The 22,351-nt window shown below is 42.4% G+C and overlaps 1 protein-coding gene across 2 annotated transcripts; it reads right to left on the reverse strand.

Annotated features, from left to right (window-relative positions):
- Nucleotides 1-312: 312 nt before the first annotated feature.
- GCG (glucagon) lies at nucleotides 313-16,334 on the reverse strand. Of its 2 annotated transcripts, XM_029072319.1 has the most exons (6): nucleotides 16,268-16,334; nucleotides 7,865-7,965; nucleotides 6,433-6,594; nucleotides 4,343-4,480; nucleotides 2,196-2,336; nucleotides 313-779 (listed from the first exon to the last, which is right to left on the reverse strand). In XM_029072319.1, exons 2-6 carry the CDS (start codon nucleotides 7,954-7,956, stop codon nucleotides 773-775), a joined length of 540 nt encoding a protein of 179 aa, XP_028928152.1. In that variant the 5' UTR covers nucleotides 7,957-7,965; nucleotides 16,268-16,334; the 3' UTR covers nucleotides 313-772. The 2 variants fall into 2 exon arrangements, with proteins under 2 accessions (XP_028928152.1, XP_028928156.1); XM_029072323.1 differs by lacking the exon at nucleotides 313-779 and having other exon boundaries at nucleotides 2,192-2,336.
- Between the last annotated feature and the right edge of the window lie 6,017 nt (nucleotides 16,335-22,351).

Raw genomic sequence — 22,351 nt, forward strand, 5'->3', positions numbered from 1 at the left:
ATTGTCCACTTTTTGGTGTACTTTGATCAGATTCATTTGGACCTTTTTAAGCTGTTTCTTTTTATAATGAATATTTATTCCAAGAAGATGATTGCAGGGACCCTGATTTTAATATCTGAATTTAAAAATGTTTCTTCCACTTGAATCCAAATGTTCATGCTGGTCAAGTGTCCTGTGGCATTTAATTAAGATCTGAAAGAAAAGACCACTTGACCCTTTTGACCTAGGAGTATATTAAGGGAGGATTTTTTTTGGAATGCATCTGTTGGAAGGATGTTGTAGGAATGCAGAGTTAAAGAAGACAATAGAAAAGAAGCTTGAAAAAATTTATTTAAGGCTACTATTTGTTATCCTGAAAGCGGAGCATTTTTATGACAAAAGTTTCAAGGAGGATTTTTTTTAAACTCACCATTGTGGTAACTAGCCCCTTCCTACTACTGTCATTACTAATGCAGATATTTGGTGATTGGAATCATTTATATGTACAAATTAATTTCATAGAAAAATAATTTCATTGCTAAATGTAAACAGATTGTTTTCCTAAATAAATGGAAAATATGAAGATCTGGCACTTTCGTATTTTTAAAACTGTTACTTTAGTTGTCCTTTGACAATTGTTTATTCCAGAGACAACACTAGAGAAAGTCATTTCTTGGCATGCAAAGCAATATGGCTTTAGGATAAACTCCTTAAATTTACAAAACACAAATTTTCATACGTCCCAAGTAGCCAGCAGGTGATGGAGTGGAGATGATCTTGAATAATTATACATTTATTTCCTAGAAAACAAAAAAACAATGATTCAGAACAGTTATCATTCTCAGAGAATTTACTCAAACTACTTTGAGAAAAACTTTGATGATTTAATGACATTTTCCTTACAAGAACCTCAATTTTGCTAATTTGAATTAACTTGGATTACAAAGATAATTATATCTAAAGGTAATGATATTTAGAGGGTGGTGTCCAAATGAGATCAAAAGTGTCCTATGGCTGTATTAAAAAATGGCAAAATGTAATGAGATTAATTCTTTTATATGGCTTCTAAGGTAGGTTTTTTTTTCTGAATTTGCCTTATAACTTCTAAATACACAAAAGTTGAAGTAGCCTTGGGTTCATTTAAAAAAAAAATCAATATATGAAATCACTTTCACTACAATGTAAAAATGGAAAATTCAATGGAATGTGATTCAAATCTCTGATTTTCTTTAGAAAAAAATCTCTAAAATAAAGTAGTTTAAAATTTTCCCATTTATTCTTTTTTATGCTATTTTTTAAGCGCTATGTGTCAAACACTGTTCTAGAGTTGGGGTAAGATACATATTAATTAGGTCAGATATAGTCTCTATCCAGCACGGGACTCACAGTCTAAGAAGGAGGGAGAACTTGTGTTGAGTCTTCATTTTACAGTTGAGGAAACCGAGGTACAGAGAAGTTAAGTGACTCGCCCAAGATCACAAAGCAAGCAAGTGACAGGGTCGGGATTAGAACCCAGGTTCTCTGACTCCCAGGCCTGGGTTCTTACCACTAGGTCAAGCTGCTTTCTTTCATTTTCCCATTTTTCAAGTTACTAAGTCTAAACCCTGGAATTAACTTTGCCAATTGAGGACATAAAATACTCCATCACTGGATCAGACCAATGGTCCACGGAGCCCAGCGGCCCACCTCTAACAGTGGCAATAGGCTGCCATGTGATGGCTGCCTCCTTGACCTTCATTTATTTATACTTTGTGATGGGCCAATTAACATCCCTAACTTTTCCTACTTCATCCTTAACCTCTACCTCCTACACGACCTCTTCCACAAAGTTGGCCAAAGTCCTCTCGGATTCATGAATGTTTGGCCTGCAGAGCTTCCTGTGGTGATAAATTCCATGTGCTTTCCACCTGCTTGCCAAGAAGTCTTTTCTTTGTTTTGAATTTATCACCTGAATTGCTATGTTGAAAGAAGCACTAACTCTTTCAGACTACGAGGGGACTGTTTAGGCCAAGTAGCAATGCGTTACGTATTGCAGTATGAAAGAAGTGTTCATGCTCTTCCCCAAGTGCCCATTCTATGCCGAGAATGAACATAAGCATGGGTATAATGGATCTCATCATTTAAATGCTAAGGTGAAAGAAACATTAAATGTTCAAAACCCTTCTCTTCATTTTTGAAGAGAGTTATCATTTCAAAATTCCTTAAACTACAATCACCTCTCCTCAACTTCGGGCAGAAGCAGCCAATTTAAAAAATCCTTGGTAGCGAGCTGATCCAGAACGCCACTCAGCTCATGGGAGAATGTGCCATCGGCATGTCTTCGCCAAAGCTCTTCACTCTCTGCTATCTCTCGGGAGCTGTAAGGGAGAAACAGAGAAAGAAATCTAGTGATTCCTTTCATATTTTTTGTAATTGAAAACCTGATGAGAAGGAGTGGACAAAAAGCTCCGGTAAGCACTCCCAGGCTGATCTACACACTCGGCCCATTCTTTTTGATCCCAATTAATGTCAAAATTAATACTAATGTTCATATTCATAAGAATATTCGTACCTCTCCACTATAGAATTGTAATAATAAGAAGGATTAATCATCATAATAATCGTGGTATTTATTAAACGTTCTATATGTGCCATGCACTGGGGTAGATAAAGGATCATCAGGTCCCACATGAGGCTCACACCGTAACTAGGAGGGAGAACAGGTATTAAATCCCCATTTTATAGTTGAGGGAACTGAGGCCCAGAGCAGTTAAGTGACTTGCCCAAAGTCACCCAGCATACAAGTGGCGGGTTGGGGATTAGAACCCAGGTCCTTTGGACTCCCAGGCCCGTGCTCTATCCACTAGGCCCTGCTGCTTCTCACTTTTAGAATAATAGGTGGAAAAAATGAAGAAAATTATTTTCCTAGGAAACTGAATTCAAAATTTAGTTTGAATTCCAAGTAACACAAGGTATCAAGAGGGCCTGGGAGACTTAAGTTCTTTCATGATTCAGGATGGCAAAGCATAATTCAAAAGGGTGAGAAAACTCAAATAAGAATCAGAAATAAGAAAATAAAATAAGAAAACTCAAATAAGAAAAGTATGTGAAGGGTAACAAACAATAAACATGAATGATACTTTTGGCAAATGTTAATGTGTCTTTGAGCTATTCGCAGAGTTCAACCCATTTTTATAGGAGTCTATGTGCTAGAATAACAATCAAATTTCTCTTCACATTTCTAGGAATGTTGCTTTCACTGTTTCAAAGGGTCCATCAGGTCTCATCATGCTAATTATTTTATGGTCTGAAAATGACCTCTTGATCACTGAGGCCTTTAAAAAATTTATTTCAATATTTTCAAATAAATCAATCAATTGGTGGCATTTATTGAGCATTTACTATGTGCAGACTTCTGTACTTAGCTTGGTAGACAACAATACAGCAGAGTTGGTAGATATGTTCCCTACCCATAACAGTCTTACAGTCTAATATCATCAAGACCAGGATGTGTCAAGGAGGGCAACATCCCCAACATTATTCCTCCAAGCAATGCTTTGCTGCTACTTTTGGATTCACTACAGTATGGTATTTCCTCTGCTTTAATTTACAACCTCAATCCCCAAGATCATATGAGTGACCTTCACTTATGTAACAGCACCAGATCCGAAAAAGGTGAAAGGACTGAAATTACAGAAAGTCCACTTTAGATATTTCCCTTGAAAAATTCAGATTTCCACATTGTTGTTCTCTTTTCTTATTCCTGGTATTTTGTAATAACAGGACAAGGGAGTGATCGGTCTCTTTGACAAGATTACCGACTTCATTAACTAACACTTTCCATCTGTTACATCCTCTGAATAGCAGTTACTTTTCTGGAGCAAAGTTCTGGGAAAGATACTTTATCATCTACAACCCTAAATTGATAACTCACATTATTATCTTATTTGTCTCCAGCTGAGAACTTTAATTCTAACCTATTACTCCTTTCCACTGGCAGCAGCATCAGAAAACTAGACAACAAGAATATTCAGAATTAAATCCTTCCAACTCTTTCCTCAACGACTGGCGTATGTTGTTTAGCCTATGTTGTTGTTTCACTCTCATGGAAAGAAATGTTTTGTGAGAATGACCTTACCAATTAATTACCCTTAGAGGCTATCACAAAAGTAGAATGCGTTTTATTACTTAATATTCAGAAGCTTGTCATGCTACCTCTTTTATCTTAGAGCAGATTTATACTCTTAAAAATGAACAATTCTAACCTACAGAATGAGTTAGAGAAATACCATTAAATAGAACGGAAACCAATGAACATATGTCAATTCTACAGAATTACTGAAACAAAAGTGTGGAAGTACTGGATAAGAATTTATAGACTCACGTTCTCTTTTCAAGTCCTTTCAGTAGCCAAGCAATGAATTCACTGGTGGCTTTTTCTTCCAAGAGACGGGTGACATCATTGGTGAAAGTCCCTTCAGAGTGTCTTGCAAATTCATCATGACGTTTGGTAATCGGACCACTAAGGAAAGTATAGATATTAAATTAGGATGTCTGCTTGTAGACATCAGACAAGGTGACTTTCCTGTCCAGGCCAGGAGATGATTCAACTCACGCTACTCCAAGAGAAGCTGCCACAGTGGCTATGATACCATAACGTAACATACCTTTGAAGAGTCCGGCTACGAAATCAGAACTGGCTAGTATCCTTTAGAATTGTTGATGATACAAGAAAATCTTGGGCATGGAGGCACGAGAACTGTCGTGCCACCAAAAGGAGAAATACCTCTTTCTGCCCAAGCTCCTGCAGTTTGGGGAGGTACTCTAACTGTTTCAGTTAGCTGTTTGGGTTTTATGTCTGTGGTTTCAGGCTGTTGAACACTAGGGACTGGACCCAACTGTCAAAAATTAAGCTGGGAGCAATAATTCATCTTCCAGAACAGAAGCCTTGAAACAATTTTAAGAGAGTCAGGAAGCTTCTGTGTTTTTTTGGGGTTTTTTTTAGGGAATGAGGTGGGGATGGGCCCAGGACGCCAGATCCAGTCTCGGCCAGCCTAAATTGGTCAGTAGTTGAAACACTTCCTAGATTATCTCCTAGTGGGTGATCCCGGGATCCTGGATTCCTTTGGGCTTTGTGGAGTTCTGGAGAGTCCAAATAGACCAAGAACCTACAGATCCTTCTTGAGTAACAGAAATGAAAAACATAAGGGATTGCCCAATGTAGAACAGTCGTGAGCGAGAGATGACCCCCTTCCCCTTGCCAGTCAGTGCTTGGAAGAGTAAAATACAACAATAAACAGACACATTCCCTGCCCACAACGAGCTTACAGTCTAGAGGGGGAGACAGACATTAACATAAATAAATCGGGTCACCTAGAGGGTGTCTATGGTTTCCTAAAGTCTCACGATGATCCCGGGCCAGTGATTCTACACCGACTGCACCATTTCACTGACTCTGGATTCAACACTGGGAGTAAGTGTGATATCAAAGGATTTTCGAACACTTCAAAAAGCATAATGATGATGATGATGATGATGGTATCTGTTAAGCGCTTACTATGTGCTAAGCACTGCTCTAAGTGCTGGGGTAGATATAGGGTAATCGGGTTGACCCACACGAGGCTCACACTTTTAAACCCCATTTTCCAGATGAGGTAATCTAGGCACAGAGAAGTGAAGTGACTTGCCCAGGACCACACAGCAGGCAAGTGCTGGAGGTGGGATTAGAACCCACCTCCTCTGACTCCCAGGCCCGTGCTTTTTCCACTGAGCCACGCTGCTTCTCTTATGAACTTAATCTGTAAAGTCACCTCCTTGATTAAGGATATTCTTTGTTTTTTCTGACTTTGGATGCCCCAAGTTGATTATAGATATTATCCTAACAAACTCTGGGAGTCCAATTGGACTAGGAAGCTCCCACTGAGGCTTGCATGTGTTCCAAAATTGTGAGAATGTCAACATCTTTCATTTCTGTGGCTCAAGAGGGACATCAAGTGGCTTAAAGCAGCACTGATCCTAAATTAATTTCTCAGTTTGCCGCAGCAACACACTCCCGGGATGCTGAACCAATGGGACACGGTGAATTTTCATTTTGGCTCATTTCCCCACCCGGCCAACTCCCATTTTCTCATGTGGATCTCTGATTAAAGTCGCCAAACTCCAATCTTTATTCTTCAGGCCAATCCAACACCCTAATCGATCCTTGTACGCTGCGAATATCACATACGGGCTTCCCGTAACGTAAAGGAATCATTTCTCAATGTTGAAGACCCGAACGAACGTTTTGCAGCTTCAGAAGGCGTGCCATTTGAATGGAGCCTTCTGTCCATTTGGAAATGCTCTTATATTTTGACCTTCGAGAGACATCGTGACAAAAGTAGATACTCTATGAATGAAAGCGAGATTTCGTGTTATTGTGCACATACAAAGACTGCCTTTCTGTGTATACATTTCTTAACCTCTTATGCTCCTTACCCGCCTCTTTTATAATTCATCAACCAATCCACAAACTGTTTCGCTCGAATGGCATCCAAATGCTTGCTGTAGTCACTGGTGAAAGTGCCCTGTGAGTGACGTTTCTCTTCAGTCTTCTGATTCACGTCATCTAGTGGTTCCATCTGGGAAGCTGTAAGTGATCTATGAGGTATCAAATAAGCATTTTTTTAACACAAATCTCTCTATGCCTGCACAGGCTTGAGGCACTTCACTATGGATAAACTATATGAGAAGCAGTGTGGCCTAATGGAAAGAGCACAGACCTGGGAGTCAGAGGACTTGGGTTCTAATGCTCACTCTGCCACTTTGTTTTAAAAAAAATGCTATCTGTTAAGCCCTTACTATGTGTCACAAACACTGTTCTAAGTGCTGGGATACATAGAAGATAATAAGATTGGACACAATCCCTGCCCCACATGGATCTCAAAGTCTAAGTAGGAGAGAGAACTGAGGCACAGAGAAGTTGAGTCACTTGCCCAAGGTCACCCAGCAAGCAGTGACAGAGCCAGGATTAAAACCAGGTTCTCTGACACCCAGGCCTGTGCTCTTTCCGCTAGGCCATGCTGCTGTTTGTTGTATGACCTTGGATAAGTCACTTAACTACTCTGTGCCTCAGTTTCCTCATCTGCAAAATGGGAATTCATTACCTGTTCTCCTCCTACTTAGACTGTGAGCTACTAGTACAGTGCTCTGCACACAGTAAGCACTCAGTAAGTACGACTGAAAGAGAGCATGGGAATTGAGTACCTGATCTCCCTCCTACTTAGTCTGTGAGTCCCCTGTGGGTGTGCTTAGTATAATGCTTAGCACATTGTAAGCACATAATAAATACCACAACTGTTATCCTAAACTACTATTTGAGTAGCCTGGTTACTTGCATATTCACAAAGTTTGAAAGAAATGTGTGTACTTGACTATTGACTCCCCTTAAGACCTATATCTGAACTGTTCTGAAGTGAACCAATAATCTTATTTCAACTGATATTTCAAAGAGTGTTTTCCCAGCTTCCCATTTCGTTACTTGGGAATGCAGGACAAATCGAAGATTCACAGATTGCAGATATCTTTTTTTTCTTTTAATGCGATCAAATCCACTCACATTCCAGCCAAATAATTAGGAAATAGCCCAATAAGTCCAGTTATCATGATGTATATATGGGTTAGTTCATAACACTCAAATGGCTAGAAGTTACTATGTCACATATTTTCTTCCTTGATCCCTGATCCAGTGAACTAGCTAATGTATCTCGTGGATCGATTGAAGCCCACTGCTATGAAAATGGTCATTTAAACACATGACTTTGCAGAACAACAATGAACTCTGAACCACTCCAAGTCTTTGCACTGATCCTAGGTCGTATAAGCCATGTGTCTGAAGACTGGGGAGTTTCATAGTTTAATGGTTTATTACCTGGCTCTCTCTTCTGTGTCTTGAAGGGAACGTTGCCAGCTGCCTTGAACTAGCATCACGAACAATCCGGCCACGAAATAAAAACTTTTCATTTTCGCTGCCTGGAAGAACAGAGGGAAGAAAGGCGGGTTACTCACCTAGAAATAAGATTTTAGGAGGGCTCAGGTGTGGTATCCAGACCATTTGTTTGCCACTGTTTTCTGGGAAGGGTGAGTTCAGGTGAGAGGTGGGAAGGTGGAGGCGGGGCTCCTCGTGGTGGGTTTATAAAGTGATGGTGGTATCTAAGGCCTTCTTTCCATCCCAGGGAAAGTCTGAGGGGGCAGGGTGAGAGGGAGCGGGAAGGAACCCCCGAGAAAGCATATTCGCTTTGCAAAAACACCCCAGAAGGCTGATTTTTGCCTCATCCTTGTTTATCACTCCATGTGGATAACTAGACAAGCAGTGTGGCTCAGTGGAATTAGCATGGAGTCAGAGGTCCTGGGTTCTAATTCCCGCTCCACCACTTGTCAGCTGTATGACTTTGGGCGAGTCACTTCACTTCTCTGTGCCTCGGTTACCTCATCTGTAAAATGGGGAGTAAGACTGTGAGCCCCACGTGGGACAACCTGATTACCTTGTGCCCCACCTTCCCCAGTGCTTAGAACAATACTTTGCACATAGTAAGCACTGAGCAAATGCCATCATTATGATTATTATTATTAAAGCCACTAACGTCCACATCTCTTCCCGAGAAGGCCACGCCATCAGACTCCAGTGACTTGCCTCTGGGCTCATGGTCGTCTCCTCCTCCTGGACATCTGCACCCCCCCCGGCCCGAGGACACTGACACCGAGGACGTCACCCCGCCTCAGGCCCCACAGCCCCTCAGTACCTCGTGTAGCTCCCAGATGATCCCTAATCTCTCTGCTGACATTCCAACTCCCCTGGACTAACACCCCTCCCAGCATCACTAGAACCACTTCTTGAAGGCCGTCCAGGTAGCCAACCAGGATCATGGGACATTGTGTTCCCTACCTCCCCCCAACACCCAGGGCCATGGGACATTGTGCTCCAGTGCTCCCCCCAACAACCCCAAGGCTCTGGGACTTTGTGCTCCCCTGCTCCCCCCTCACCCCCAGCCCAGGGCCATGGGACATTGTGCTCCCCAACTGCCCCCCTCACCCAGAAGCGGCCATCCTTGGGGAGCCCCCTCTCCCTCCTTCCCTTTGCTCTGACTAGAGGTGAATGATTTCCCTGGATAACATTGCCTTGGTTCTCACTGTCTTACTTTTAGCTGCTACCTGAACTCTCACCTACTCAGCCCACCCATGTTGTTTGGTTATCTAGTCCTCTCCCCTGTTCCCCATAACAGCTCCACCCTTCTCCACATTGACCATCCACAGGGCTTCCTCCACCGCCTCGGAGACATTTGGGCCAAGAGCCTCTGGACTCTCCTTGCCGCTAGCCTTTTGATTTGAAAAGACCCATGGACAAGTCGACATTAGACTCTAGGCATCGCCTGTTTATTAATATTATATTATATCATATCATGTTATATTTTTGTTATCGAATGTTAACTGTTAACTGATCTCAGTGCAGTCATTTACCTCACTGACTTCACCATGACCTTCCAACCCCCCTGTTCCCATCTGCCCTTCCTAATCTTCACCTTCCCCTTCCCCTCACCCACCCAACTCTTTCCCTCACTTTACCCCCCAAGCCCCCTCCCTAGAATCCCACTTTACCAGCGCCAACCCTCATCCCCCTCCCCTTGCGCTCTTCCCCACCGAACCCCTTCCTCCCATCCCCTTCCCTTTCCTCTTCCCCGCCCATGTCCCATCCCAGTTCTCCTGTCCCATCGCCACCCCTCGTCCCCTCTTCCCGCCCAGGTCCCCACCATCTCATTCCCATCCAAACCCTCCCCATCCCCCTCACCCTTCCCCCCTCTCCTCCCCCTGCACAGCTGCTGCCAAGTGTGGCCTATGGAACTCCTGCTCCATTATAGGTAAGCTCCCTTTTATCCTTGACCTGTTCCTTTCCCACTCTCTCTTCCTCCTCTCCCTTTTTACGGAGACCTGGCTCACCCCCTGTGCTCTCTCCAGCGGAGGCCTCTCCTTCTCCCAGACTCACTGGGAAAGGAGGGGGCGTCGGCTTCCTTCTCACATCCCAGTGCCACTTCCGCACTATCCCACCTCCCCCTTCCCTCTCCTTCCCCTCCTTTGAAGCCCATCTTATCCTCCTCTACCACCCCCTCCAGATTCTAGTAGCTGTCATCTACCACCCCCTGGTTCCACCTCCAACTTCTTTAACCACCTTGACCCCTTCCTCACCTTCCTTCTCTCCTTCTCCCTGCCCACTCTGATCCTCGGAGACTTCAACATCCACATGGATGTGCCCAGTGACTCCTCTGCCGCCTGCCTTCTCTCACTCCTTGACTCTGCCAATCTCCTGCTCCACCACACCTTGCCCACTCACCGACTCGGTCACACGCTCGATCTCATCATCTCTTACTGCTGCACTATCTTCTCTCTCACCGACTCTGAAATCCCTGTCTCTGACCATAACCTTCTCACCTGCCTCCTCTCTCACACTTTCTCCCCCTGTAAATCTGTATTACTTCCCAACAGAGACCTCCACTCTCTTGACCCCATCCATCTCTCCCAAAGCATCACACCCCATCTCGCCTCCCTATCCTTTCTACCCACTCTCGATGTCAGATTACTGCTCTCAACTCCACCCTCTCTACTCAAATCAACTCGCTCTCTCTCTTTTCCCCCCGTCACTCTCACTCCACTAACCCACAGCCCTGGATCTCAACCTATGGCTGCCTCCTTTGCTCTTATGCTCGAGCTGCTGAGCGCTGCTGGCCAAAGTCTAAGCACCAAGTTAAACTTGTTTAAACTTGTTTACTTTAAATTTAACCTTTCCTGCCTTAACTCTGCCCTTTCCTCTGCCAGGCAAAACTATTTTTCTTCCCTCATTGATGCCCATGCCCATCATGCCCGCCCCCCTCCATCCCTCACCCCCAACTATCTGGCCACCTACTTCATTATGAAAATTAACACCATCAGGTCTGAGCTCCCCAAAGTCATCCCTACCCCTTCTCCATCTCCCTCGCTCTCAATCCTCTCCCCTATTTTCCCATCCTTCCCAGCAGTATCCTCAGTGGAGATCTCCTCCCTCCTCACAAGTGCCACCCCCTCCAGCTGTGCTTTGGACCCCATTCCCACTCACCTTATAAAAACTATCGCCCCTTCCCTCCTCCCCTCCTTAACTTCCATCTTTAACCACTCTCCCATGGCTTCTTCCCCTCTGCCTCAAACGTGCCCATGTCTCCCCTATCCTAAAAAGCCCCTCTCTTGACCTTCCAGTTATCATCATATCTCCCTCCAACGCTTCCTTTCCAAACTCCTAGAATGAATCGTTTACACTCGCTGCCTTGAATTCCTCAACTCCAACTCTCTCCTGGACTCCCTCCAATCTGGCTTCTGTCCCCTCCACTCCACTGAGACTGCTCTCTCAGAGCTCACCAGTGACCTCCTTCTTGCCAAATCCAATGGCTCCTAGTCTATCCTAATCCTCCTTGACCTCTCAGCTGCCTTTGACACTGTCGACCATCCCCTTCTCCTCCACACCTTATCTCACCTTGGCTTCACGGACTCCGTCCTCTCCTGGTTCTCCTCTTATCTCTCTGGCCATTCACTCTCGGTCTCCTTCGCGGGTCCCTCCTCCTCCTCCCCTCCTCTAACTGTAGGGGTTCCTCAAGGGTCAGTTCTTGGCCCTCTTCTGTCCTCCATCTACACTCACTCCCTTGGTGAACTCATTTGCTCCCATGGCTTCAACTATCATCTCTATGTGGATGACAGCCAAATTTACATCTCCTCCCCTGTTGTCTCCCCCTCCCTCCAGGCTCGTATCTCCTTCTGCCTTCAAGACGTCTCTACAAGGATGTCTGCCCGCCACCTAAAACTCAACATGGCCAAGACTGAGCTCCTTATCTTCCCTCCCAAACCCTGTTCTCTCCCTAACTTCCCTGTCACTGTGGACAGCATGACCATCCTTCCTGTCTCACAGGCCCGCAACCTTGGTGTCATCCTTGACTTTGCTCTCTCATTCACCCCACACATCAAATCTGTCACCAACACTTGCCCATCTCACCTTCACAAAATCGCCAAGATCTGCCCTTTCCTTTCCATCCCAACTGCTACCTTGCTGGTACAAGCTCTCATAATATCCCGACTGGATTATTGTGTCCGTCTCCCCTCTGATCTCCCATCCTCCTGTCTCTCCCCGCTCCAGTCTGTTCTTCATTCCGCTGCTCAGATCATCTTCCTACAGAAACACTCTGGGCATGACATTTCCTTCTTCAATAACCTCCAGTGGTTGCCTATCAACCTTCGCATGAAACAAAAACTCCTCACTCTTGGCTTCAAAGTTCTCCATCCCCTTGCCTCCTCCTACCTCACCTCCCTTCTCTCCTTCTACAGCCCATCCCATACACTCCACTCCTCTGCGGCTCACCTCCTCATGGTCCCTTGTTTGCATCTGTCCAGCTGTTGACCCCTTGCCCACATCCTACCACTGACCTGGAATGCCCTCCCTCCTCCCCTCCACCAAAATGACTCTCTTCTCCTCTTCAAAGCCCTATTGAGAGCTCACCTCCTCCAGGAGGCCTTCCCAGACTGAGTCCTCCCTTTCCCTCTATTCCTCCTCCCCTCCCCATTCCCCTTCTCCCTCCCTCTGCTCTTCCCCCTTCCCCTCCCCACAGCACCTGTGCATATTTGTATATATTATTTATTACTCTATTTTGTTAAAGATGTGTATATATCTATGATTCTATTTATCTTGATGAAATTTACACCAGACTACTTGTTTAGTTTTGCTCTGTTTTGTTCTGTTGCCTGTCTCCCCCATTTAGACTGTGAGTCCATTGTTGGACAGAGATTGCCTCTATCTGTTGCCGAATTGTACATTCCAAGCGTTTAGTACAGTGCTCTGCACATAGTAAGTGCTCAGTAAATCTGATTGAATGAATGAAATGTTTAGATCAAGGTTCCCTGAGCAATAAATGTAGGAGTGAATCCTAGGCAAATATATAAAAATATAAATCAAGACAACTTCTGCCCTGGAGCACTGGGGGTCAGGAGATCTGAGTTCTAAACCTGACTGCTACCTGCCTGTTGTGTGACTCTGGGCAAGTTACTTTACTTCTTTGTGATTCAGTCTTCTCATATGCAAAATGTTCTCCACTTCTCCTTAGACTGGGATCCTTGTGTGAGTCTGATACGATTGCTTCAACCCCAGTGTCTAGTTCAGTGCTTAGCATATAATAGGCACTTAACAGATGTTATGTAATAAAAATAATAATTGTGAGCTCTTACTATGTGTTTGAGGCTAGGGTAGATATTATAATGTTCCCAGGGCCCATCCATATTTATTTCAGATAATAAATGTAAATGTGAGTTGAACCCCCAAACCATTCCCAATAAGGAAATAATTTCTCTCTGCTTTCAAATTAGCCCTCTCTAGCTTTATGAAAACATTGGATTCTCTGAAAATGTAAATTTCTGTGAAATCTGGAAAGATTAATGGAAGTAAAAGTCAGAAATGCCCATTCCCATGGAGTTTCAGTGTGGGTAGATGGATTGTCATGATCTGACATGGATTCATTCTTTGGGAGAACTTTTATTTCATGGGCAAAACCAGTTTTTCTCCAAAGGGAAGTTCTGATTCAGTATCAGACAGAGATGCTTACCCATCAAGAAGGAACTTTCTGTTGATTCTGGTTGAAAACATCTCAGAGGCTAGGAATAGTTCATTTCATCACTCCTCTAGGAGCCATCCCACATTTCCAAGATATGACTTGGGACCTTCCTTTGGCAAAGCACCCAACCACATTCATGCTTGAGCCTCAGTTTATTGAATTTTGTTCAGTGACTTGTCAAAGGTGCGGTCTCTTTCTGGTAAATTCTACACACTGGATTATAGGAGTTTTCGACCAGCCCAATAAGACAAGAAAAGATGATCTCAGCTATTACTCCCTTCAGTTGAATAGGACATTCGAGTGCATTATTAGTCATGAAATTGAAACACCCAGGTTCAATTTTAAAATATCTAATGAAGATGATATACCACATATGGCTAGCCCGAATGGCATCCTATCCATAATGCTATCCTTAACTATCAGTCAGGCTTTCAATTACCGTAATAGCTCTTCATTTCCAAGGATTTACATTATCCTGCATTTCAACCATCTTAGGCAGCCTCAGGCTAAAACTTGGCATACCAGCTGTCAGTTCAGATGTATTATTCATTTATATTTTAAATAGTGTAACTTGGTCTAGACTTTGTAATTGTAAAGCGGCCAACAGATTTGAGGCATTTTAGGGTTGTTTGACCTGTTCTAAATTAAAAGAAAAATTCATTTTAAAGACAAGAGTAATTTGCAATGAGAACTTGTGCTTCTGCAACTTAAACAATCTTCAACAAAGATAACTCTGTTAAAAAGCAAATCAACGCTGATTTCAGAAAGCTTTGAAACCATTGAGCTTTACTATTAATTGCTGGACTGACTTCAGGCATTATAGACCTGTATGGCTAACACACCTGGCTTGCTGCCTTAGTTTTGTAGTCAGAGACACCTCCTGATCCCAAGGGATGTTAAGGTCAAAGGTCAGAAAGGAAATAGTTGGACCGTTATATTTCCTATGGCAACACTGACATCCAAAGTCTATTTCGTCTATCAACCTCTCTGCCGTTCTTTAAACCAAGCATGTTCTGTAGGTTTCTTTCAAAGGTAATCCAGTCATTTATGCGAATTCAAATCAAAATCTGATCATACATACCCAGATGATTTAGATATGTACTTTTAGCAAAATACCCTTAGTTAGAAATATCAAATTTATTTATATATCAATATTTACTTCATGATTTAAACAAAGTTGGTCCCCCATGTTTCAGAATAGGCAGTAATTTAAATATTTGCCCATTTTGAATTTTTTGTTTTTAATTCAACTGAGCTCAGGAGAAAAGGCAATATGAGCTTGATTTTCTTTTAACTAGTTGGTGAATTTCGATTTGATAATCAGGCTAAAATGCCCATTTGTTGATAGGAGCTATAAAAATTAAAGTGACTACCGACTCGTAGATCCATTAGTCATAGCAATAGTATCTGTTAAGTCCCTACTGTGTGTGATGTACTATCCTAAGGCTTGGGGAAAAATACAAGTTTGAGGATTAATGATTTATTTGTAACCACAATAAATGTTTCTGAATACAATGATTTGTACAGTGCTTGAGTGTATCTTAGGGAGGACCTAGGTAGGACCGAAAGTACCAACTTGATTTTAAATAGTTCCCTTCACCAGCAGTCACAAAGTGACTTATAAAATTTTCTCAACCTATCAGTAGTCTCTGTAAAGTTTGCAAAGAGCATGGGAGTGAATGCATCTCTGAAATGGATGGGGTGAAAGAAAAACCCAGAATCAAGGAAAAATAATCATAAAAATACTTTAAATCCAGATTTCATTTTTCCTGTCAGCATGAAAACAGCCCATTTTTTCCTGATGGGGAAACAGTTGGAAACACTGGCCCTGACCAGTTGCCAGTCACTGAGCTATCACATCCGCTAAATTTTGTCCCCGGTTGTTTATCATTTTTATGAAATTCACCGCATTGACAAAGAAACCACTGGCCATATTTTTTCACAATTTGACCTAGAATGTCAAGCTAACACCTTAGACGGGGATGGTTCAGAATTGCACATGGGAATCAAGCTCTTTTGGAAATTCAAGAGCATATTCTATTACAGTCAGGGAAGCCAAATGAGGGGTTGGTGCACTAGTTTTACTGAGACACCAAAGGGAGCCAGCACCAGCGGGCATCCCCTCGGGGCAGCCCACAGGAAGAACATTTTTTGTAGAAAATGACAAAGAGCTGTTCTGACGAGATCTGATTGATTGATGGGATTTTGTCAAGGAACAGAAGATATGAAAAATGATGGTGAATCTGACAATCCATGTCTTCAACGGTCACATTCCCAATGTCCCATAAAAAAAGCTTTGTTCAGAGCATAAGGGCATTCGGTACTTAATCTTAGGGAAACCTTTTCCTCCAAGCAACTTTAGCATTTAGTTTCTCGCTATAACATTTCAATTATTTCTGCACCACATTTCCCTCACATTTATTTCTGTTTCGCCTCTTTGAATTCTCTTAAAAGACTTATTTCAGAGTGATTACATTGAAGTGGATTTGAATTTAATTAGATATGTTTTTTTTACTATCCAGTCTACATTTCATCACTAATAATATAAAAGACCGAAGAACAAACTTACGTTTTCTTGTCTTGCATAGAAGTACAGTATAACTCTCGACTGAGGGAAAAAATGGTTGAGTTAATTTACAAGCATCCAGCAGGAATCTTACCTTTTGACAGTATGAAGTGAATTCAGCAGGTGGGGAAAAATAGGTACTTTCTTCTAGAACTTTAGAAAGTGTTCCGTGTCCTGAGCTCTCTGTATTTCTGCCTCGAACGGGTGGCTTTTATAGACTGTTAGCTCTGTTTATCTTTGAAGACATTACGCTGACAATATAAATTTCTCATCTGTAAATAATGGGTTTATCTTCAAACGATTTCACTCACCCACTCATTCTGCTCATCTATACTCTATGCTTAAATTGGGTAGAATCTCAGATCCGGTTTTTTTTTTTATTGTTTAAGATTGCAGTAACTTTTTGCAGGGAACCGAGAAAAGGAGTTGTCTGGATCTGAGGGAGAAAGACTTGTAACTTAAAAAAAACACTTCTTTTTGATCTGTAAATTAGATAAAGTGAATTTTTCATTAGCATGCATACAAAATTCACCACTGGATTATGTTACATCAGTGGGATTTAAGGGGAGGGTGTTGAATATCTTTTGAAGTGACTGAAATTTGCCTCTCTCTACTATAGATCAAAGATGACTTCTGATTTGATAAACAAATACCACCCAGTTTTCAAGACTACAAAATACGGTAAAGAATGAAAGAATAAGAAAAGAGTGACTTTCATTTCTGTCTTTCCATCAGTACTTCTATTCAGCCCTATTAGATCTAGAGGAGGGATGGGTAATTATTTGGGCTTGAGGGACAATTGAGGAGTTTTCAAAACTCTTCTGGGTCCCACACTCTACCAGACTATCCCACAAGAACAAGGTGAGGGAGAAGCTGAGATGCAGGTAACTGAACTTCCAAGTGCCATAGAGCCTATCCTGCCCTGATTTGACAGACTCTGCTCCAGTGACCATCTCATTTCACTTTCAAAAGTTGCTTGTTTGAAACATATCCATCAGTGGTATTCATTCATCATTCAATCGTATTTACTGATTACTTACTGTGTGCATAGCACTGTACTAAATGCTTGGGAGAGTACAATATGGCAATAAACAGTCACATTCCCTGCCCACAGTGAGTTTACAGTCTAGAGTGGGTAAGGCAGACATCAATTCAAGTAAATAAAATTACAGATATGTACATAAGTACTGCAGGGTTGGGAGGGGGGAAGAGGAAAGGGAGCAAGTCAGGATGCGGCAGACAGGAGTGGGAGATGAGGAAAAGTGGAGCTTAGTCTGGAAAGGTTTTTTTGAATTGAGTACAGAACATTGTACTAAGCACAGGGGAGATACAAAAATGCTCTTTTCTCTTAATTTTAAAAGTGGTCCGCATATATATATATATATATATGTAAGCAGCTTGGCTTAGTGGATAGAACACAGGCATGGGAATCAGAAGACCTGGGTTCTAATTCTGGCTCCACCACAGACATGTGCATGACCTTGGGCAAGTCACTTAACTTCTCTGCGCCTCGGTTCCTTCATCTGTAAAATGGGGATTAAGAGTGTGAGCCCCATGTGGGACGGGGACTGTCCAACCTGATTAAGTTGTATCTACCTCAGTGCTTAGAACGGTGCTTGGTAAATAGTAAGCACCTAACCAGTACCCTAATAATAAGAATTATGATTATACAAAATATATGTGATCGAGGATATATGATATATAGGTCAATGATACGTACATATCATTGACATGTGTTGCTCTACTCTTTTTCCACCTTGTGTAGCTAAAAAGAGGAATCCAATATGACATTACATTTATCTAACCTTTCTCTCATTCTGAAATAGTCTTTTTTTTTCCCAAGTGAGCAAAGTAATTTAATCCAATCCTGTTTAGAACTTCACATTTTCAGAGCTTCTTTTCTAAAATGAACTTTAGCCTTTAACACATTTAAGGTTTGAAATCCACCAAACCAAAACAAATGCAGAAAATTCAAAAAGAAGTCCCACAGTCCCAATAATGCTTTGCCCTTGGTGAATTGGCAAATGCATGATCCTGATTTTTCCCTAATCATTGTGACTCTGCAAGTGCTTGGCAGATGTTGACTTTACTAATATCCATGAAAAAGTCAGGAAGTTTGTAATGAAGTGATAGTGAAAATTTTAGAATGGAAAGTACCCAAAGGAGTCAGTTGGTCTATTCTCCTCTTTTTAGGAGGATACTGCAAAGTGCAAGCAGTGTCACCTAGAGAAAAGTTCATAGGCTTGGGAGTCAGAGGATCAGGGGTTTCATCCTGGCTCTGCTCCTTGCCTGTTTTGTGACCTTAGGCAAGTCATTTCACTTCTTTATGCCACTGTTTCCTGCGACATGGAGATTCATGACCTGTTTTCCTCCTTCTTCCACTCCCTTCTTCATCAGCCTGACTTCCTCCCTTTATACATCCCCAGCCCAGCCCCACAGCACTTATGTACATATCTGTAATTTTGAAATCTGTAATATCTGTAATTTTATTTATTTATATTAATGTCTGTCACCCCCTCTAGACTGTAAGCTCACTGTGGGCAGGGGCTGTATCTGTTATATTGTTAGAGTGTACTCTCCCACGTGCTTAGTACAGTGCTATGCACACAGTAAGTGCTCAAAAAAGCAATTGACCAACTGACTCCTGTTTGACTGAAAGCCCCATGTAGGACAGGAACTGTGTCAGACCTGAATAACTTGTACCTACCCCAGCTCTTAGCAGAGTGCTTAGCACATAATAAGTGCATAACAAAAACCATGATTATTATTATGATCATTATAGTTAAGTACTTAACAAATACCACAAATATTTTTTATTATTATCATTAGGTGGGACTGTAGCGAATCCATCAGAGGCGGAGAAATAACCTGCTTATTCCCAGGCAACACAGAGACCCCAACTTCCATAGTTTACAGTGTACATCAGCAGAGTCTAGTGACCCCAAGAGTCAATCAGTTCTTTCAAAGGACATGGCCGATTCTACCTTATTGCAGTTCAAGTCCATTCTCATTGTTCTGCTGTCACTAGAACTGGTGTTTGTTTCTTAATCATCTTTTGCACAATGGTCTCTTTTACTTTATGATGCTGGGAATCATAATAAAAATAATAATTGTGGTATGTGTTAATTGCTTACTATGTTGCAGGCTCTGTTTTAAGCACTGGAGTAGGTATGAGCAAATTGGGCTGGACACGGTCCCTGCCCCACATGGGGCTCACAGCCTTAATCTCCATTTTACAGATGAAGTTACTGAGGCACAGAGAAGTTAAGTGACTTGTCTAAAGTCACACAGCTGAAAGGAGGTGGAGCAGGGATTAGAACCCATGTCCTCTGACTCCCAGGCCTATGCTCTCTCCACTAGGCCAGACTGCTCTTCATTTTACTCACCTGCACTCTCGGACACAAGTCGGGCAAGAGCCATCTTCACCCTCTTCCTCCTCGTCTCTACGGTCAGGGAATTCTAGCTGTGGCAGAGAGTCTCACATCCAGCGCTTAGAAGGGTGCTTGGCACATAGTAAGTGCTTAGCAAATGCCATCGTTATTAGTTGGTGCTTGAAGCCTGCTTAGCTAAAGATACTTGAATTTTTAAGTGTATCAAGATGGTTTTCCTAGAAAGTAGAGGGAGGACAGTGGCAATGGAAGGTTGGACTTACCCTCCTGTTTAATAATCTTGCTCCTTCCTGCCCCATCCTTGACCAAATCCCTTCTGGTGAAGCATGTGCCACATCCCTCTATCTGTGTAATCTCCCTCCTGGGTACAGAGCTTTTAAGGTCTAGGTTAATCGTGGCCTAGTGGAAAGAGCATGGGCTTGGGAGTCAGAGGTCGTGGGTTTTAGTCCCGGCTCCACTGCTTGTCAGCTGTGTGACCTTGGGCAAGTCACTTAACTTCTCCGTGCCTCAGTTACCTCATCTGTAAAATGGAGTTGAAGGCTGTGAGCCCCACGTGGGACAACCTGATTACCTCGTATCTACCCCAGGGCTTAGAACAGTGCTTGGCACATAGTGAGCACTAAATACCAACATTTGTATTATTATTAATCTGCTCTCTGCTCATTGGAATGTAGCCCAGTGGAAAGAGAATGGAACAGGGAATCAGAGGCTACCGAAGGTATTTTGCTGGGAACCAGACACTAGCCGAAGACAGCAGCACACACCCTGTGTGCTCATATCCCCCTGGATTATATATTTATTCCTTTTAGGCTTTCCAAGGATGCCCATCCATCACCTCAAGGAATTTTTTGGCAGGCCACACTACCTTTCACAGTCTGAGAATGACTCCATGGGCTGGAGTTTTCAGAACATTTTTATTGGGTATACTTAAAATATCTGCTCAGAAACTGCAAATTGAGAATGCTCCTCTTCTACTTTGCAAAGCTGCAACATAATTGAAGCATTGTCTTGGTAGACTCTTTTCCGAATACCATATAATCACCATTTTAATTAGCCCTAATTCATTTTACATTCGCTTGTTTTACTGTTAACTTTCCCAGAATTATAATTTTTTTACCATTAGAACATCTGATTTTTAATTACATTACCATCAAGAAGCTCATTAAAGTCACTTAATTGGCAACATTTCCAAAAAAACCTTAGCTGGGTTTAATATATTTTAAAGAGTTCCTGTCAAAGTATAATTTAACCATTACAAACAGCTTGGCAACAACATTTGCATAAAGATCTGTCAGGTTCTGAAAAATGCTCAAATATTGGGAGAATCAGATTCGTTCCTACCATTTCCTACAAATGTTACATATCAAAATGTTCTCTCTCACTTGATAACCTACTAGGCTCAGTCGATGATCCTCAGGGTGCTCTCGGTTCATTTGGTTGTTCAATCGTATTTATTGAGTGCTCACTCTGTGCTAAGCACTGTACTAAGCACTTGGGAGAGTAAAACAATAAACAGGCACATTCCCTGTTCACAGCGACCTTACAGGGTAGAGGTCCCTTCCCACCATAATTCCCTCCCTCTTGTCTGCCATTTGCTTGTTACTCTACATGATATCTCTTCCCGTTCCTCTGACCTGGACTCCTTCCCCTTGGCATTTTCCTAGGCAAAAGCCGAGTCCGTTCTGGTGGAAAGGGCACAGAGGGCCTGGGTTCCAGTTACAGCTCTACCATTTGCTGTTGTGTGACCTTGATCATGTCACTTCACTTCTCTGGGCTTCAGTTAGCTCACCTGTAAAATGGAGATTAAATCCTCCTCCTTCCAATTTAGCTGGGATCCCCATGTATGACAGGGACTAGTCCAAACTAGTTATCTAGTATCTATCCCAGTGCTTAGAACAGTGCCTGGCACATAGTAAATGCTTAACAAATATCGTTAAAAAATAAATTTAAAAACTGAACCTGGTCTTCCCTGTATTAAGGACATTTTAATTACAAAAAAATGTGGCATCTAGTCACTCCTTGGAAGCCACCTCAAAATACCACATCTCCTCCTTGCAGTCACTCCAAAACAGCTCAGGATCTGAGAAAGGATGGGCTTCTTCCTTGTTTGGCTTTCAACTCATTTTTAGAGAAGCAGCGTGGCCTCCTGGAAAGAACCCGGGCATGTGAATCAGAGGACCTGGATTCTAATCAGTGCTCTGCCCTCATCTGCTATGTGACCATGGGCAGGTCATTTAACTTCTATGTGCCTCAGTTTCCTCAGATATAAATAAGGGCATAAACACCAGGTCTTCCTCCTACTTAGACTGTGAGCCTCATGTGAAACAGGGACAGTGTCTGATCTATCTGGCATCTACCTCAGTCAGAGCTTAACAAATACCTTAATTGATTTTCATATTTGAGCCACCTGAAACTGCATCTTTAAGACAGCATGTGACAACAAGTGAACTACATGGCAAACAATACAAAAAATGTGTAGTCATTGCCTTCTGTTTAATTTGAACCCCATGTGGGACAAAGACTGAGTCGTAACTGATTACTTATTTCTACCCCAGGGCTTAGTACAGTGTTTGACACATAGTAAGCACTTAACAAATACCACAATGTATTATTATTATTAATGGGTTGGTATGGTCACAGTCTAATTTTCAATCCAATGAAATGGGAATTGGAAACCAAGTTGCCTGTGTTTTTTGTCACAGTTGATGTTTGTTGACCTTAAGAATGGTAAACTGGGCTAGAGTGTAAGCTTGTTGTGGGCAGGGAAATATCTGCAAATTGATAATAAT

The sequence above is a fragment of the Ornithorhynchus anatinus genome, chromosome 9 (assembly GCF_004115215.2).
Source record: "Ornithorhynchus anatinus isolate Pmale09 chromosome 9, mOrnAna1.pri.v4, whole genome shotgun sequence".
Taxonomy (NCBI): Eukaryota; Metazoa; Chordata; class Mammalia; order Monotremata; family Ornithorhynchidae; genus Ornithorhynchus; species Ornithorhynchus anatinus.

Excerpts from the sequence above, each read along its gene's own strand:
- GCG (XM_029072319.1), bottom strand. The coding sequence starts at position 7,956 with ATGAAAAGTTTTTATTTCGTGGCCGGATTGTTCGTGATGCTAGTTCAA. Across the intron at positions 6,595-7,864 it reads GACACAGAAGAGAGAGCCAG|ATCACTTACAGCTTCCCAGA; the intron begins GTAATAAACCAT and ends GATACCTCATAG. Across the intron at positions 4,481-6,432 it reads ATGAATTATAAAAGAGGCGG|TGGTCCGATTACCAAACGTC; the intron begins GTAAGGAGCATA and ends TACTTTCCTTAG.